This window comes from Carcharhinus amblyrhynchos, chromosome 8, assembly GCF_965287045.1.
Source record: "Carcharhinus amblyrhynchos chromosome 8, sCarAmb.v2.hapA, whole genome shotgun sequence".
Classification (NCBI taxonomy): Eukaryota; Metazoa; Chordata; class Chondrichthyes; order Carcharhiniformes; family Carcharhinidae; genus Carcharhinus; species Carcharhinus amblyrhynchos.
In genome coordinates, this window is record NC_137331.1 from 6,694,531 (window position 1) to 6,712,211 (window position 17,681).

Here is a 17,681-nt window from a genome sequence, read left to right on the forward strand (position 1 = left end):
TTCACTATCTCAAAACACTGCTTGTAGGTAAAGTTTTTGATCACTATGTTCCAGAGCCCATTCAATGACAGACACAGAATTCTAGCATGCCTAGCGCATAAACTAGGAATCAATTAAACGTATCTTGACTGTTTTATCACAAGCCTCAAGTTTAGTAGTACTTGACTTTGGAAGGTGACAGAATACTACACTAGACCTTTATTAGGCTATAATTTATGAATAATAGCAATGGTGCAATACAGATTTTGCTAGTTATTAAACCTATCAATTTCTGCTTACAGAAGCTAAATGGCCTAGCCATCACACTTGGAAGACTTCAGAATAATTGCCAAATTTAAATTGGCCAGGTTAAGAAACAGTTGAGAAAATGACTGGAGACAAACCAAATTAAACAACAGCCTATTCATTTTTTAAGCTATCAAACATATACTTGAATAAACTCCAGAAACTGCTTACATTTGAAGCAAAAGGCTTGCCTGTTTTCTTGGAATTGACTGGGGCAAAATGACTAAAACTTATTATATTTTTATCAAAATAACATGTTTTCCAAAGAATGAAACTGCTTTTTAATCCCTCTCTTGGGTATCAGAGACAAATGGCAAAATGTTGTAACATTTCATACAAGTAAAACAGCAAATTTTCTGAATAAAGCTTATTCTGAACACCTCCGGGGAGGCACGATGTAGTGCTAATGTCACTTGAGTAGCTAATGCTCTGTGGACTCGGGTTCAAATCTCATCATGGCAGCTGCTGGAATTGAAACGAAATGAAATTTTAAAACCTGGAATTAAAAGCCAGTCAAATGAAACTACAAAACCATTATTGAATGTAGAAAAAACTCATCAGGTTCACAAATGTCCTTTAGGGGAAAGAAATTCACTGTCCTCACCTGCTCTGCCCAAGATGTGACTCCAGCTTGTTAATTGCCCTCTGAAGTGGCCTAAAATGCCACTCAATTGTATCAATGCTACGAGGTCTGAAATGAAGCTTGTGAGTTTACTATCAAATAAATTGGTTGGACTTTAACCTGGTGTTGAGACTTCTTACTAGGAATGAAACTGAACAGGCTACTCAGCATCGACCTCGACACCAGAAACAATAATGACAAACCTAGTCCTGCTGATCTTGCAAAATACTCCATACTAACATCTGGGAATCTGTGTCGAAGTTGGGGAGCTGTGTCACTCAATCCTAAATATATTGTGAAAAAATTATAGAAAGGTAACTGCATTATAAACAAAAACAAACCAGGTATTTGGGAGAAAATGTAACCAATTGGTGGTTCAGTAGTAGAATTCTCACCTGCCACACAAGAGGCTTGAGTTCAATTCTTTGCTGAAGCAACAATTTTGTGACTTTTAAGGGGCGTCTGGACAAATGCATGAATAGAATAGATGTGGTCCCTGGAAGGATAGGGGGTTTCAGTTCAGACAGACAGCATGGTCAGTGCAGGCTTGGAGGGCAGAAGGGCCTGTCCTTGTGCTGTAATTTTCTTTGCTCACTGTTCTAAATAACTAAGTACATTTTGGGGATAGCTTTTTTTTTTAACTGTTGTTAATATTTCAATGTTTTGTTGAATACTTCCAGCCACAAAACAAAAGGATATTTTCTGGGACACTGAACTTTTAAAGAAACATATTTGTCCATGAAGATAGTAAAGGTGCTGACTAATAAGAATTGGTTTGATAAGACTCACCTTATGTATGGCACAGCATCATTTTGAACAAGATCCAACAACCACTGCAATTCATCAGTGCTCCTGTCCACTGTAGGTTCAGAAATTAAATGAGGGACAAACCAAATCAAAACATTCACAATTAACAAAACTCAGACAAGAGCAAGCATTTAACATCCATTGTTTTAAAGTTCTGTAAAAGACTTCTACAAGCTGCCATGAATTTACGAAGACAAGATGTCAGTGTAAAAAAAATGCAGGCAAGAAAAATCTCCATTTTTCTAAAACTTTCAACTCCTCACCACATTTGTCATGCACAATAACTCATTCACACCAAGTATAAAAGCCTCAGATTTCAGCTTATGAGAAGCTGAAAATTGCCTATTTGCTGTTTGCACAAATGTTAGGAGAAAGTCTGAACATCTTTCATCCTAATTTTGACCCACCTCCTTATGGACCTGAATTAGAACCAAGCTCAATTTAGGATAGTATACACATTGGCAGACTGCATTATTTTGATTGCATTATCAGGAACAAATGAAATACTCATTGCAAATAATTAATGCACAATAGATTAAATGGTTGTGCGCAATTACAATGTACAGAAAACTTTGAAATGTTATGTTGCAAGATAAATAATTGTAGGTGTTTATGCATTTGAACAATGGAGTTAAAATTAATATCAGCTGTATGAAATGATACCTTAAAACATGAAAGATAGAAGGTCATTCTGCCCATTGATTCTGCACCACCATTCAATATGATCATTGGCTGATCCTCTAGCTCAACACCATAATCCCATGCTCTCCCCAAACTCTTCAACATCTTTAGTGACTAGAAATCTCTTTATTTTGTAAATATATTCAGTGATTTGGCCTCCACAACTTTCTGTGGTAGAGAATTCCACAGGTTCAATCATTCCCACATCAAGTCTGTCTAGCCTGGTCAAAATTTGTTACATTTCAATGAGAACCCCTCTCATTATTCTAAGCTCCAGTGAATACAGGCCAGGCTGACCCAATCTCTCTTCATACAACAACCCTGCCATTCCAGGAATCAGTCAAGTGAACCTTCGCTGTACTCCCTTTGCGATATGACATTTCTTAGGTAAGGAGACCAAAACTGCAAACAATACTCACCAAGGTCCTGTACAGCTGCAATAAGACATCCTTGCTGATGTACTCAAATCCTGTTGCAATGAAGGCCAACAAAACATTTGCCTTCTTAAGTGTTTGCACACCTGCATGCTTGCTTTCAATGACTGTAGCATAGTGGTTAGCACTGCTGCTTCACAGCACCAGGGACCCGGGTTCAATTCCGGTCTCAGGTGACTGTATGTGGAATTTGCACTTTCTCCTCCTGTCTGTGTAGGTTTCCTCAGGTGCTCCGGTTTCCTCCCATAGTCCAAAGATGTGAAGGTTAGATTAGTTAGCCATGTTAAATTGGCCCTAATGTCAGGGGGATTAGCAGGGTAAGTGTGTGGGGTTGCGGGAAAAGGGATTGAGATTGGTACAGACTCAATGGGCCGAATGGCCTCCTTTTGTACTGTAGAGATCCCATGACTGGTGCACAAGGGCACCCAGGTCCCTTTGTACATCAACATTTCCCAATCTGGCACCATTTAAATAATACTCTGCCATTCTATTTTTATACTGAAAAGATAAGTTCACACTTATCCATGTGAAACAGCATCTAACGTATATTTGCCCACTCAGCTTTTTAAAATCACCTTGAAGCCTCCTTACTTCCTCCTCATTACTCACCATTCCACCTAGTTTTGTGTCATTAGCAATCTTGGAAATATTACATAAGATTTCCTCATACAAATCATTGATATATATTGTGAATAATGAGCTCCAAGCACTGATTGATATTCTGGTCACCATAATAATCATCTTATACTCTGAAAAAGACTCATTTATTCCTACCCAGTTTCCTGTCTGCTAACCAATTCTCAATTTATGCCCGTACGTTACCCTCAATCCCACACGCTTTAATTTTGCGCACCAACCTCTTAGGTGGGACGTCATCTAAAGCTTACTAAAAATCCAAATACTCACCCACTGGTTCTCTCCTATCTATTCTACTAGTTATGTCCTCAGAAAACTCCAGTAGGTTTGTCAAAGAGTATTTCTCTTCCATAAGTCCACGTTCTGTCTACAGCCATTGATATTTTCTAAGTTTCCTATTATTGCATCCTTTACAATAGATATGCAATTTTGAATCAAGTATGTAGACCACACTTGGCATTGATCACATTGTGTTGGATGATAAACTAGATTGTAACAATAAAGAGTACTACTACAAGGAAAATATTAGGAAACGCTGCAATATTGGTACACAAAATTAGTGCTTTACATACATTCTTTACAATGGTTTAGGTAGAATTATATATTTGTGCCTTGTTTATAAAGTGTTAATCTAATTTATAATGGTACATTATAAAAGATACTGAAAATTTTATTTGAATAGTGTTAGGCTCTCCGTTTATTGAAATACAAGTTGAAGCTGAATGTGATATTGGAAATGTAGATACTGGATAATTTGATAAGAGTTGAGCAGAGGGTTAAAACAAGTGGAAAGGGAAGAGGCAACAACAAGGTTGCAGAAGCATTGGCAGCTGGAAGAGAGAAGGGTGTTAGTCATAAAAGCCAAGTAACAGGAAGTGCTGAAAGGTTTGAGAAGAAAAATTAGAAAATTTGGTTAGCTGATAAATCATGTGGGATAATTGAAAACAAGGAAAAGTTTTCATTTTGTTAAATGTTTATAATATTTTGTGGTGGGAAAAAGAATAGGTAGAACACAGCACCATATTGAATTTTTATGCATTCACACATCAAGATCAAACCTTGTGTATAATCCACAACTGCTTCCAAAGCTGCAATGCGAACATCTACAAAGTGCCCATATTCTGCATATGATTTGAAGAGTGATGGATCACTAGGAATATGACCATTCTTCTGTAGCACCCGAACAGCTTTCAGGCAGCTGCAAATTAAACAAGAAAATTGCACTTTAAAAAAAAGTGAAACTTCTGTTTAAGACTGAATTAAAAACTTGTTTTGCGTATCTGAGGTCAGGCAAATTGGTTTTGCGCTCAATTATGGCAAAACAAAACTTTCTATCTCAGAACAGGGAGGGACTACAATGGTCTGCCTTACACAGCTTAAAAATGTCTTCCATCAACCGATGACATTGGCGATCATTAAACCACCTGCACAGATGGTGAGAAATTGTTAGCAAAGGCATGAGTTTTTGCTAGCAAGTTCTTTAAAAATATAATGACATGCAATACGAAAATTTAGTGAGGCAGAATTAAAAGTGAACAACAGGTATCACAATGTAGGTCATTGGAAACCATCATCCCCTCCAATACATTATAGCAGGCCAATCTTTATTCACATTTTTTTAATGCCTTTGGTTCCACATCATATTTTATCTGGGACTTACTTCTATTCATTCAGGAAAATTTTGTCATGAGACAAGGATAGTTTCACCACAGCACTTCTCTCTAGATAACTTCAGTTTGTGCATTAGCTTTGAAGCAGCAACAATAAGCACATTTACATGACACTTTTATGGAGACGGTCTGCCCAAGATGTAGGAACTAGAATAGAAAATTTGGCCCCTCAGGTCTGCTTGGCCGTTCAATTTGATCAAAGAACAAAAACAGGCCCTTCGGCCCAATGAGCCCGCGCTGCCATTTTAACATTACGAGTCCCACCTCCACCCATGACCCTTACCTATGCTTATGGCATTCCACATTGAGGGAAAATAATTTAGGGACAATTTATTACCACCAATCAGCCTAATAGCACATCTTTGGGGTGTGGGAGGAAACCGGAGCACCTGGAGAAAACCCACTCAAGCACAGGGAGAATGCGCAAACTCCCACAGACACTGGCTCAAATCCATGTGTCTGCACAGCAAACAGCGATTGTCACTGAGCTGTCGTGTTGCCCGGCATCCGGTCCAGTTTAAGCGTACACTAACGACATGAAGTACTAGGCTATTCTCGAACATCCAAGAGCAGCCCTTGTATGACCCATCGCGTGTATGCCCCTCGTTGAACATCAAGACTGATCTTCCACCTCAATTACACTTTCCCACCTGTGATTCAGATAGATCAAAAATCTGTCTATCTCAGCCTTGAATGTATTCAACAACAGAACACCAACAACCTTCTGCAGCACATAATTCCAAAGATTCACAGCATTTTTAGTGAAGAATGTTCATTTAAATCCTAAATAATCAATCCCTTATTCAGAGACTGTGCCTCCTGTTCTAGAATAACAGCATATTATTTAAATTGTGACAAATTGGGAAATGTTGAAGTACAAAGGGACCACGGTGCTTTGTACAGTAGTCATTGAAGACAAGCATGTAGGTGCAGCAAGCGGTTAAGGTAAATGGTATGACAAATGGTACCTTCATTGGAAAAGGATTTGAATGAAGGAGCAAGGATGTCTTGCTGCAGTTGTACCGGGCCTTAGTGAGACCACATCTGGAGAACTTGTGCAGTTTTGGTTTCCTTACCCAAGAAACTTATGTACTTTTCACAGAGGGAGTGCAGGTTCACCAGAATGATTCCTGGTATAGCAGGACTGATGTATGAGGAAAGACTGGGTTGACTAAACCTATAATCATTGCAGTTTAGAAGAATGAGGGGTTTTTAACTGAAACGTATAAAATTCTGATGGGACTGGACAGATGCAGGGATGATGTTTCCCCTGGCTGCAGATGTCTAAAAGGTCACAGTCTCAGGGTATAGAATAGGCCAATTAGGCCTGAGATGGGGAGAAACCTCTTCGCTCAGAGTGATGAATTTGTGGAATTCTCAACCACAGAAGACTTTAGAAGCCAAGTCACTGATGTATTTGAGAAGGAAATAGATTTCGAGACACTAGAATTATCAAGGAGTATGGGAAGAGCACAGGAATATGTTGTTGAGACAGATGATCAACCATGATCATACTGAATGGCAGAAGAGCCTTGAAGGGCCGAATGATCTATACTTGCTCCAATTTGCTATGTTTCTAAGTATATCATTCCCAAACTTAGTGCAGAATTCAACTGTATTGTCATCACTGTTTTCTAGTAGATCTTTTACTGCAAGATTACTAATCAACTCTGTCGTAATACACAATACAAGACCTAAAATAGACTCACCTCAGTTGGTTACGCAACGTAGAAGCAAATTACTTTGGATACTGGAATCTGAAACCAAAGGAGAAAAATTGCTGGAAAATCTCAGCAGATCTGGCAGCATTTGTAAGGAGATAAAAGAGCTGATATTTCGAGTCCAGATGACCACTTTGACAAAAGGTCATCTGGATTCGAAACATCAGCTCTTTTCTCTCCATACAGATGCTGCCAGACCTGCTGATTTTCCAGCAATTTTTCTCTTTTGGTTACACAATATTTTGTTTAGCATTTAGGGAATTTTGGGAAACCAAACTAGTGTGCTACAATCTTTGCAGCTATATCTTTTTGATTATTTGGATGTAAACAATCAGATCTTGGGGATTTGTAGGGTTTTATAGCCTTAAATTTCTCTGATACTTCTTCTCAGCTGACACTAAATTACTGAGTCTACTTAATTGCACTCAATGAGGGGGTCAAAAAAGAGAAAAGATCGGATAAGCAGTGAACAAATACTGAAGCATGGTTTTGATGAACTAGGTGATGCTTGCTCAGTCAGAAAGATACATTATCATAAGTTTTATGGTGCTAAAGAGAAACAACTGCATGAATAGCGATAGAAAATAGGACACTGAGGAATACAATGATTACTTCAAATTATAAGGATTTTTGTGTGCCCTGTGGATTGCGGGGGCTCATTTGATTTCTATTTCTGTCAATGATTTGAAGAGCAGATAGGTGGCAGATGCAGATTAGTGCACAAATATGAAGTAATATATTTGCAAACAAGAACGAGCAATATTCAAAATAGTATCTTTTTTAACAGAGTAGAGGAATGAACAGATTGAGGGGGAAGACACGAAGATTCGTAAAAAGATCTGTGTTCAGACAGTAAAGGTCATAAAGGTAATGCTATTTTGAGTTTCGTACATGAGACATTGAGTACAAACAGTGAAAGATTTTTTCCATTAATGGCAAGTTGTCAATAAAGGGACATAAAGTCAAACTCCTGGGTGAATGAAGTACATAGATCGAAAAAAATATTACAGCCAGCTCTTAAAACATCGACTCCTTCATCACAAATAGCTGTTGGGACAAACATTTTCTCAACTTAAAAGAGTTGCAAAGTAGTTGAAAAGGTATGTGGATGGAAAAATAACAGGCAATAGTTTCAATTGAAGAGCTATAACAGAACAGATGCAATGACTGAGTAACCACCTTGACTATAAATTATACAGTTTGATTATTACTGCCATTAGGAACATGGAAATCAATGGGTATCTGGCTTGACAAATGCTGTTGTAGTATATTATAAAACTGAAATAAGTAAAATGAAGGTGGTAGTGTAGAAGTGTGCCAAAAAATGGTAAACATGCTTTGAATTCACAATGACATTTGTGTTTCGAAGTAAAAATGTCAAAAAAAAGAGGGATTGGGCAGAGATGAAGGAAATCAAGTGGAAAATGGCCCAGTACAGAATAGAGATAGCTTGGAAAATGGGTCTCCCTCCTGTCATCTTTTCTAAAGTTGGTCTGTAACCCAGGGATAAAAAATAAAGGTTTTTCATTGGCAAAAAAAGCAAAGAAAAACACATAGGATCAATCTCAGCGCTGGAGTCAAATCTTGGCGTTTACGAGTATTATAAATTTAATTATTCTCAGATACTCATTTTCCTTTATTTACTGAAATTGAGAATATTTTGATACATGTGGTAAGGATTAAATAAATTTATAAAACTTATGTTCTTATGTTATTGAAATATGGTTGTCATAACACTCATTGTGCAATATCCTTTAAAGGACTGATAATTTAATCCCCTCAAAGCGGGAAAAAAAAGAAAATATTCAACCGATAATTCTGTTGAATTGAAAAAGGAAAAAATATAATGAAGAACAAGAGGACAACTCAGCAGAGTGCACATCTCTGCCATACTATGTTAACTCAGCATCATCATAATTGACGCTCTTCCTGGAGACCTTTCTCTTTCTGACTGATACCCTAATTACAAAGGTGAAAATAATAATTCTTTTTAAAAGCTTCTATCCCACAGAGAAGACTTCAGGCCTATCCACATCCAACAATTTGCTCTGAAAACTCAGCTATCCTTTTTAAGGTCTGAGACAATCCATAACAACCTGAAACAAACATTATTCTAAATACAACTGCCAACAATATGCCAAAAATAAAGTCAATTCACTATCTCCCAATGTTAATGGATCCTGTAAAAAAAAATTCCAAAATCCAGTTCCATATCTTCACTAAAAACAAATCAGTTCTTCCTGGGTCCATACCCTGTGTACCAAATTCAGCTGAAATTCGTTCATCAGTTTTTGGAGATACACTGTTCATAGACAAGCAGACTAATTAAGCAGCTGTGAAAACTTGAGTTTAACGCACTTTCAGTGGCAGGGATAATTATAATTTTCAGCAAATCACTACTACTGAACCTTAAAATTTTGGAACAAGACTCCATTCACTTGATATTGTGATGTTACTGTACATTTAAGAATTTTTTTAAAATCATGTTCTCTATAGCTCTCATTGTTGCCAGGCTGTCTTTTGGGGTTATCTTATTGCTCCTTCAGTGGTTTAAATGGCGTTTGTTATTTTTATTCGGGGTTATTTTATGGCCCTGCATTGTGAAGAGGAAGGTCATGGGTTTTGGACAGTTTTTCTTTCCTTCCTAGGGAATCCAAGGTTTCATTTTTTATTATTGGCTGGCAGCAATGTTTGGTTTAGAAGAGACTGGACATCAGATTGAAAGCAGTGTCTCTCTCTCTCTCCCCGTCTTGCCCTTGGTTTTGCAAGTTCTGCTGGTTAGCTGAAAGCAAGGCTTCTTGCCTTCCTGCAGTAGAAAATCTGCAGTTGGTGGCTTGACCAGAGTCTCTCCCTAGTGCTCTGGGAAGCTGTCCTGACTTCAAACCGTTCTGAATGTATCAAGAAAGCTGCCACCTTCATCCAAATGACTCGGTTCCAGTATCACGTGAGCTTTGCTGTTTATGGGGTTGGTTTGATCGGAACATCCTAGATATATTTGTTATAGGTTATACATTATTGTGGTTGTTTTGTTTGTAATTGAATACAGTCATTGCTAACATTCTTACAATACATGTTAACTATAATCTCAAATAAACTTTGTTTGATAAAAGCTCCCAGTGGGTCATTTGAATCATATCTGAGGTAAGACATATCTTGCTTATCCTAGCCAAATTCAAGGTGAAAAGCTTATGATTCATGCAGGCTCCATAAAACACTTTGGAGTTTCTGACCTGAACCATAACAATATGCTGTCAATTTGGATTTGTAAACACTCATCTAGTACCTGACAGTTATTGTATTTCTGTAACTTGGAAGTAGCTTCTCCATATTTAGAAACCTGGTGATCTCCTCCAGAATTAGACGAACATCAGGATTGAGGTTGTCCAGTGTTCGAACCTCATTGTTGATGCTAATTGCAGGTGTCACTGAGTTTGCAAGTGCATCTATAAGCTCAGCACGATAATAGTTGTCTGAAAACTAACAGCAAATAGATTAAAAGCAATGACTAAAATAAACCAAGTGCAAAGGCACAAGAGTCCCACAATCAAAGGGCTTTATTTTGCTCAAGATCCAAATAACTTTAAAGTTGAAAACATCTGGCCTTCAAAGGAGAATATTTCAATTTTTCTTAACTTTAATCCAAAATACACTTCTCAGAAACATAATAGATACTCCAGATGAGTATTGAGTTCTTTAAGCCACAGCTTTTAGCTTAGAAACCTGAAACAAAGATCTGCAAAGGAACAGTAGCATGGTGGTTATGTTACAGGGTATTATTCGGAGATCTAATTCCAAATCCCACTGCGGCAGGTCAGGAATCTTTCAGTTAATAAGTCTGGAATAAAAAGCTAATAGTGGTAATGGTGACCAACTATCAAATGTCATAAAAGCTCACTTGGTTCAATAATATTTTTTAGTAAAATCTGGTGTCATGACCCAGTTTAACCTACATGCAACACCCAATTCACAGCAATGTGGCTGATTCTTAACTAACCTCTGAAATGCCCTAAAAAAGCCACTCAGTTTTATCTAACCACGATGAAAAGGTCTAAAGAATAAAACTGAATGGATCACTTGGAACATACCTAGGCACTGGACAAGATGTAAAGTCCTTCTCACTAACATTTGAAATTTGCACCAAGATGTGGAGAATTGTAACAAAGTCTGTCTTAAACCAGTCAAAGGAAGATTTGGGAGACCTCAGCATCAACACCCAAGAGGTTTCATGGAATTAGTCAGACATGATTGAATACCACCTGCCACCCTTTTAAGCTGCTAAATCAATACTCCTATTTGTTGAGCATCACTTGGATTACAGCTACGGGGCAAAATGTGCTTGGGAGCGGCGGTGGGTTCTTCAACATCTATTACCAGAGTGGCTTGGTAGCATCATAATTAACTGATATGGCCTTGTCTTTAAGGACACAGCTGCCAGATTGCAGCAGATCTTGAGAGAACCCCCACTCAGAGCAACACCGCTATAGTTCTTCAGGGCAGTGTCCGAGGTCCAACCATCTTAACTTCATCAATGATCTTCTCTGCATCTAAAACTCAGAAGTGGGAAAATTTGCTGATGATTACAGCATTCAGTTTCATTCAGAGCCCCACAAATAATGTGCCTGGACAACATTCAGACTGGGATGATAATTGACAAGTAATTTTTGCACCACACAAGTATCAGACAATAATCTGTTTCAACTGAGAATCTAACCAATTCCCTTGATATTAAACGGTGTAACCATTGCTGTAATTCACAAATCATTGTGGGGGTTAACATTGACCATAAAATGAACTGGACCAGCTATATAAATATTGTGGCTATCAGACCATGTAAGAAGCTGGGTATTCTGCAGTTGGTAACAACTCTGGACTCCCTAAACCTGTACACCATCTACAAGGCACAAGGAGTCTGATGGAATGCCGTCCACATGCCCGGATGGGTGCAGTTCCTGCAACAATCAAGAGCTCGACACCATCCAAGATAAAGGGTCCCACTTAACTGGAACCCCATCCACTACCTTAAACATTTATTACTTCCATCAGTAGCGCACCATAGCTGCATTACGTACAATCAACAAGATGTACTGCAGTTACTCAACATGACTTCAACAGCACATTTCAAATTTGGTTGCCCAGAAGGGCAAGAACGGCAGGCACATTGGATCACTACCAGCAAGTTTCCCAAGTCAACACACCAACCTGACGTAGAACTATAATGCTTTCCGTCACCGTCACTGGGTCGAATTTCTAGAATTCCCTATCTAACAGCACTGTGAATGTGCCTAAACTACAAGGACTGCAGTGGTTTATGGAGGCCACCATTTTCTTAAAAGCAATGAAGTTTGGGAAACAAATGCTGGCCTTGCTGGGATACCCACTTCCCCTAAATGAATGAAAAAAGCTTAGAAGATGCATACCTTATTCTTTCTGTTGTCATTATACTTAATGAGATCCAAAATAAAGGCCAATACTTCTTTGGGACACTGGTTATGGATATCCCGCAGCAATGCCATAGCAACAGGCATAGTCTGTGAAATAGGTCAAATACATGGGTAACTTCCATAAATAAATGTTTTTCTAAAATGTTACAAATTGCTAACTTATAGAAAACATTTGCTCCTAACCTAATGAATTATAATTCACTACGCAATTTCATTTGTTTAGAGAATAATAAATGTGCTTAAAAAATGAAATTAATATTGAAGCTACAAAAAAGTGCCATAAAGTGAGCTTGTTTTACTATTCCCCATTAACAATTTGAATATCAATTAGTAATTTGAAGGTGGGTATTCTTCAGAGAAAAAAGTGTATTTATATAACAACTTTCACACCCTCAGTTCCACAGTCAATTAATTACTTTTGAAGAGTCGTCACTCTTTGTAGGCAAGTAGGCAACTTGTTGCACAAAAGAATTCCTCACAAAACACAGTTAATTTATTTTGTGATGTCACCTGAAGGATTAATGATGGTCAAAATACAGAGAATTTCAACGACTCTTCTTCAAATAGTGCTTTGGGATCTTTATCCCACACGAACAGGGAAACAGTGCCTTGGTTTACTATATCATCCATAAACTGGCTTCCTTGACAATGCAGTACATCCTCAAATTTCAACCTTGACTAAGTGCTCAAATGTTAGAGCAGAGCTTGACCCCATAATCTTCTGAATTGGAAAAGCAGGTTGTCACTGTAGCATACTGACACTTCTCTCTAGATCAGCATTTCTCACATGTCAGGAAGGAGGAAAAATCAACACAAAAATATACTGAAGAACATCATTATGCTTTTCCACAGCTTCTGAAGCTGATTATTTAGCAGATTTTGCAAAAAATGGAAGACTGTCTGCCTTGACCACAAAATTATTTAAGGTGGGCAGAGGGGAGTTTTTTTTAAAATGACGTTCAAGTTTTTCCACATTACAATGGAAAATCATTCTGGCTGTTCTCCCAGTGCAAAACTAAGTCCTTATTCAGTAGTCAAACACGCACTGTAATACCACAGTAAAAGTTACCATAAATGATAGTTCAAGGTAGAATTTGGCAGACAGAAAGTATGTGAAATATTCACAAAGATTTCACAGTGCAACGTTAACAATGCTTTACTAAATGAGAAGCTTCCCCTCTGATACTTCATTAACTGATGACAATGTCTCAATTTCCTTTACAATAGAAGCAATATTATGAAAAAAGTTACCTTTTGTAGAAAGTAGCTTTGAAAGTTCATGAAATTGTTGGTCTTAACAATATTTGAACAACTCTTACAGCAGAACATTCGTGTAAAGAGTGATTTCATGGCTGGTGGTCCTGTCCAAGTGTTCACCATGGCATTTGCAATCTGAAGGAAGAATTCCAGACACAATATACCATTATGAGATATAAACTACACGTTAATGAGAATTCTACCATCTCAGCCACTGGCTGAAAATCTGGTTGCTTGATTGAACGGATTGTCTGTATGGTTGAACTATATATCTGCTGAAGACAGCCACTGATTCAATTTGCATTGCTTTGTGACATGCTTGCCTGGCAGAACTGTAGAATGAATCAGACAGATCCAGATCTTCAAGATATTGAAAGTAAAATCCAGAGATGGTGATCACCACACCTGATGATTTAGCAGATCATCTGTAGCCCATACTCTGAACTCTGCTGAACACCTATAATTTGAAATAGTGCAGTACCAAATTTAGTTTGATGTCTGAACCAGATGATTTGCCAAATTTACAGAACAGGGCTGGGTGATAGGTTGGGGAAGAGTCCAGTTCCCCTCAGGTTAAAATTCTCACGTGAGCACTTTATGCTAACAAGGTGAGCTAAGGATTGATATAAGCAAAATTTCACTGATTAACAGCAAAATGAATTTATATAGCACCTCAATGCAACAAAACATCCAAAAACATTTTACAAGAGTGTATGAAACAAATCTGACACCAAACCAGAAGAGATGGTCCTGTACAGATAACAAAAATCTTGCACAAGGGGCTAGTTTAAGGAGCATCCAAAAGGAGGGAAAGAGCGGAGGAGAGTTGGTGATATGTAGGGAGGAAATTTCAGATCTTAGGGTTTTAGCAGAAGGCACATCCATCAATGGTGAAGTAATTAAAATGTGGAGATGCTGGCGTTGGACTTGGGTAAACACAGTAAGAAGTCTCACAACCCCAGGTTAAAGTACGACAGCGCAGAGTCGCTGAGCAGAACCTGATAGCCAAGTTCCGCACACACGAGGATGGACTCAACCGGGATCTTGGGTTCATGTCACACTATCTGTAACCCCCATGGCTTGCCTGGGCTTACAACATCTCATTTACTGTCCTGTCTGGAGACAGTACGCAACTCTTTAACCTATGCTTAATGCTATCTCTACTCACATTGTCTGCACCTGTAAGAACTGATTAGCTGTAAAGACTCGCACTCTAATCAGTATTCTGTAAACCATGTGTGCCTTTATATGCTGTGTGTGTGACCAGAACTCTCCACTCACCTGACGAAGGGGCAAACCCCGAAAGCTAGTGGGTTTACTATCAAACAAACTTGTTGGACTTTAACCTCGTGTTGTCAGACTTCTTACGAAGTAATTAAAATCAGATTGTTCAAGAGGCCAGAATCAAATGAGCACAGAGGGTTTCAGAGAGTTGGATGAGATTATAGAAATAGAAAGGAGCAAGGCATTCCAGGATTTGAAACAAAGAATGAGAATTTTAAAATCGTGGCATTGTTTAACTAGGAGTCAATGTGGGTGCTGGATAAGCAAGATTTAGCATCAGTTAGGGCATGGGAAGCAGAGTTTAGCTGAGGGAGATAGAACTTTGGAGTTCTTAATGCAATGCTTAAGTACAGAGGTAACAAAGGCCTCTGTGAGGATTTAAACAGTAGATGAGTTGAGGCAGGAGATGTGGCTAATGTAACAGATGGTGCAAGGATAGCATTGATGTATGGTCAGAAATTCAGGTGCAACGATGGCACCAAGTCCGGTTCAAGTTAGACAGCGGCCAGCGAAAGGGATGGAGTTGGTGACAAGGGAAAGATGTTTGCAGCAGTTATCAAAGACAACAGCTTCAGGCTTTCCAACATTCAGTTGGAGAAAATTTCTGTTCCTCCAGAATTAGAAATTGGACAAGCAGTAACAATTTATAGACAGTGGAGAAGTAGAGAGAAATATTGGTGAAGTAGAGCTGAGCATCATCAGCAGAGACCTGTAAACTGACAGTGTTTCTGGATGATGTTACTGAGGGACAGCAGGAATAAAAGGGAGGTCTCCAGATGCATTGGTGCAGGAATGGGAATGGAAATAGAAACCATTACAGGGTCAAGGGTCTTTTGACTGTGAAATGATTAAACAAAGCTATGAATTATGTCAATTTCTTTTTTGGTGTCAAAGCTGCAGAAAGATGTGTTGCCAATAATGGAACAAAATTATTTAAGCATGCAACCTAAAATCATACTTCAATGCAGGAGAAGGTAAGGCAGATGATTGCAATATTTAAATCTTTTAAAACAGTAAGACCTATTATTTAGCAAATGTAAATACCCGAAGCCAAGCACAGCTTCCTTATTTGCCGAGTTTAAGACGGTCAGTTCATCGCTTAAGTCTGTAGAGGGGGCACTCCTTGGTAAGGTGCAGCATAAATGGTGTTTTTCCATAAGTGCACAATGGGTTTACAATGAAGCCCCAGCAGTGGAGGTTGGTTGTACACAGACCCTGGCCTCTCCTAAGTCTATTTTGCAAGGACCACTGTCACCCAGGCAGTTCAGAGCCTGTCATTTGACAGATGGGGTTTGTCAAAAGGATTTCCCATGTTTCCTATTCCTTGATCCAAAGGTTATCTGCTGTAGATCCCACTCAGTAAGGGTGGGCCTTATGCGGGGTGAAATATGAGGTGGGTTGAATGAGTCCACATGGGAGTGGCAATTGAAGTGCAGCTCAGATGCTTTCAACCAGCATGTGACTTTCGTCAGTCAGTAAGTGTATGGCGGAGTAATGTTTACAAGGACAGGGAGCCAAGAGGCTTGAACAGAGTTCCAGATATGATGTCCATTACTGAATTCAATTGAGCGTCAACAACTATGTATGATGACTTTTGCGAGACAGAGTATGATAGGGCAAGTGCAGAGGTCCCAAAAACACCCCTCATAGATCTAGCAAGTTTGCTGAGTAAATTCTTTGTTTAGTGTTACAATAGTGATACTGACCTGCCCAAATAGTACCTGGTTTTAACTGTAGCTGAAGCAAATATGCTACTTTCTTGTCAAAATTACAAAACAGAATTTGATAAGCAAATCCAAAAAAGGCAATAAATTTTCAACACCAAGTTAATCAACATAAAACACAGAATTCAACATTTTTTTATTTATGGGGCGGCACAGCGGTTAGCACTGCTGTCTCAAAGTGCCAGGAACCTGGGTCTGATTCACAGCTTGGGTCACTGTCTGTGTGAAGTTTGCACGTTCTCCCCATGTCTGCAGCAGGTTTCCTCAGGTGCTCTGGTTTCCTCCCGCAATTCGAAAGACATGCTGGTTAGGTGCATTGGCCATGCTAAATTCTCCCTCAGTATACCCAAACAGGGGCTAGAGTGTGGCGACTAAGGGATTTTTACAGTAACTTCATTACAATATTAATGTAAGCCTACTTGTGACACTAATAAACAAACTTTAATGTGGGCACCTTGAGAAGATGGTGGCAAGCTGCCTTCTTGAACTGCTGCAGTTCACGTAGTACACCCACAGTGCTGTTCGGGAGGGAGCTTCAGGATTTTAACCCAATGACAGTGAAAGAATGGCAATATGTATCCAATGGTGAGTGGCTTGGAGGGGGAGTTCCAAGTGGTGGTGTTCCAATATGTCTGCTGCCCTTTTCCTTCCAGATGATCATGTTCATGAGTTGCGAAGGTATTGTCTAAGGGGTCTTCATGATTTATTGCAGTGCATCTTGTAATGGTAATCATCCTGCCACTGTGTCAGTGATGGAGAGAGTGAATGCTTGTGGAGTGCCAATCAAGTGGGCTATTTTATCTTGGATGGAATCAAGCTTCTGGAGTATTTTTGGAGCTGTACGCATTCAGGCAAGTGGAAAGTATTCCATCACCCTCCTGACTTGTGCCTTGTGAATGGTGAACAGATTCTGGGGAGTCAATAAGTGAGTTCATCACTGCAGGATTCTTAGCCTCTGGCCTGCTCTTACAGTCACAGTATTTATCTAGCTAGTCCAGTTTAGAAATGTCACCACTGTTTCAGAAATAACCATAGCATTAACTCTGTGTATTCTACTGCACAAATCCTCACGCAAAGAAAGAAAAGGAACATTGATGTATATAATGCCTTTCTCAGCCT

At 38.8% G+C, this 17,681-nt stretch overlaps 1 protein-coding gene across 3 annotated transcripts in view; it reads right to left on the reverse strand.

Moving 5' to 3' along the window:
- The window catches only part of taf2 (TAF2 RNA polymerase II, TATA box binding protein (TBP)-associated factor), a 103,057-nt gene that overhangs the window by 28,590 nt on the left and 56,786 nt on the right, over nt 1-17,681 (reverse strand). For all 3 annotated transcript variants that reach the window (XM_080193590.1, XM_080193589.1, XM_080193591.1), the window contains 5 exons: nt 13,549-13,689; nt 12,274-12,384; nt 10,140-10,333; nt 4,524-4,663; nt 1,697-1,766 (listed from right to left, as the gene is read on the reverse strand). In XM_080193590.1, coding sequence (XP_080049716.1) covers nt 1,697-1,766; nt 4,524-4,663; nt 10,140-10,333; nt 12,274-12,384; nt 13,549-13,689 — 656 coding nt within the window. The remainder of the gene's footprint in view (nt 1-1,696; nt 1,767-4,523; nt 4,664-10,139; nt 10,334-12,273; nt 12,385-13,548; nt 13,690-17,681) is intronic.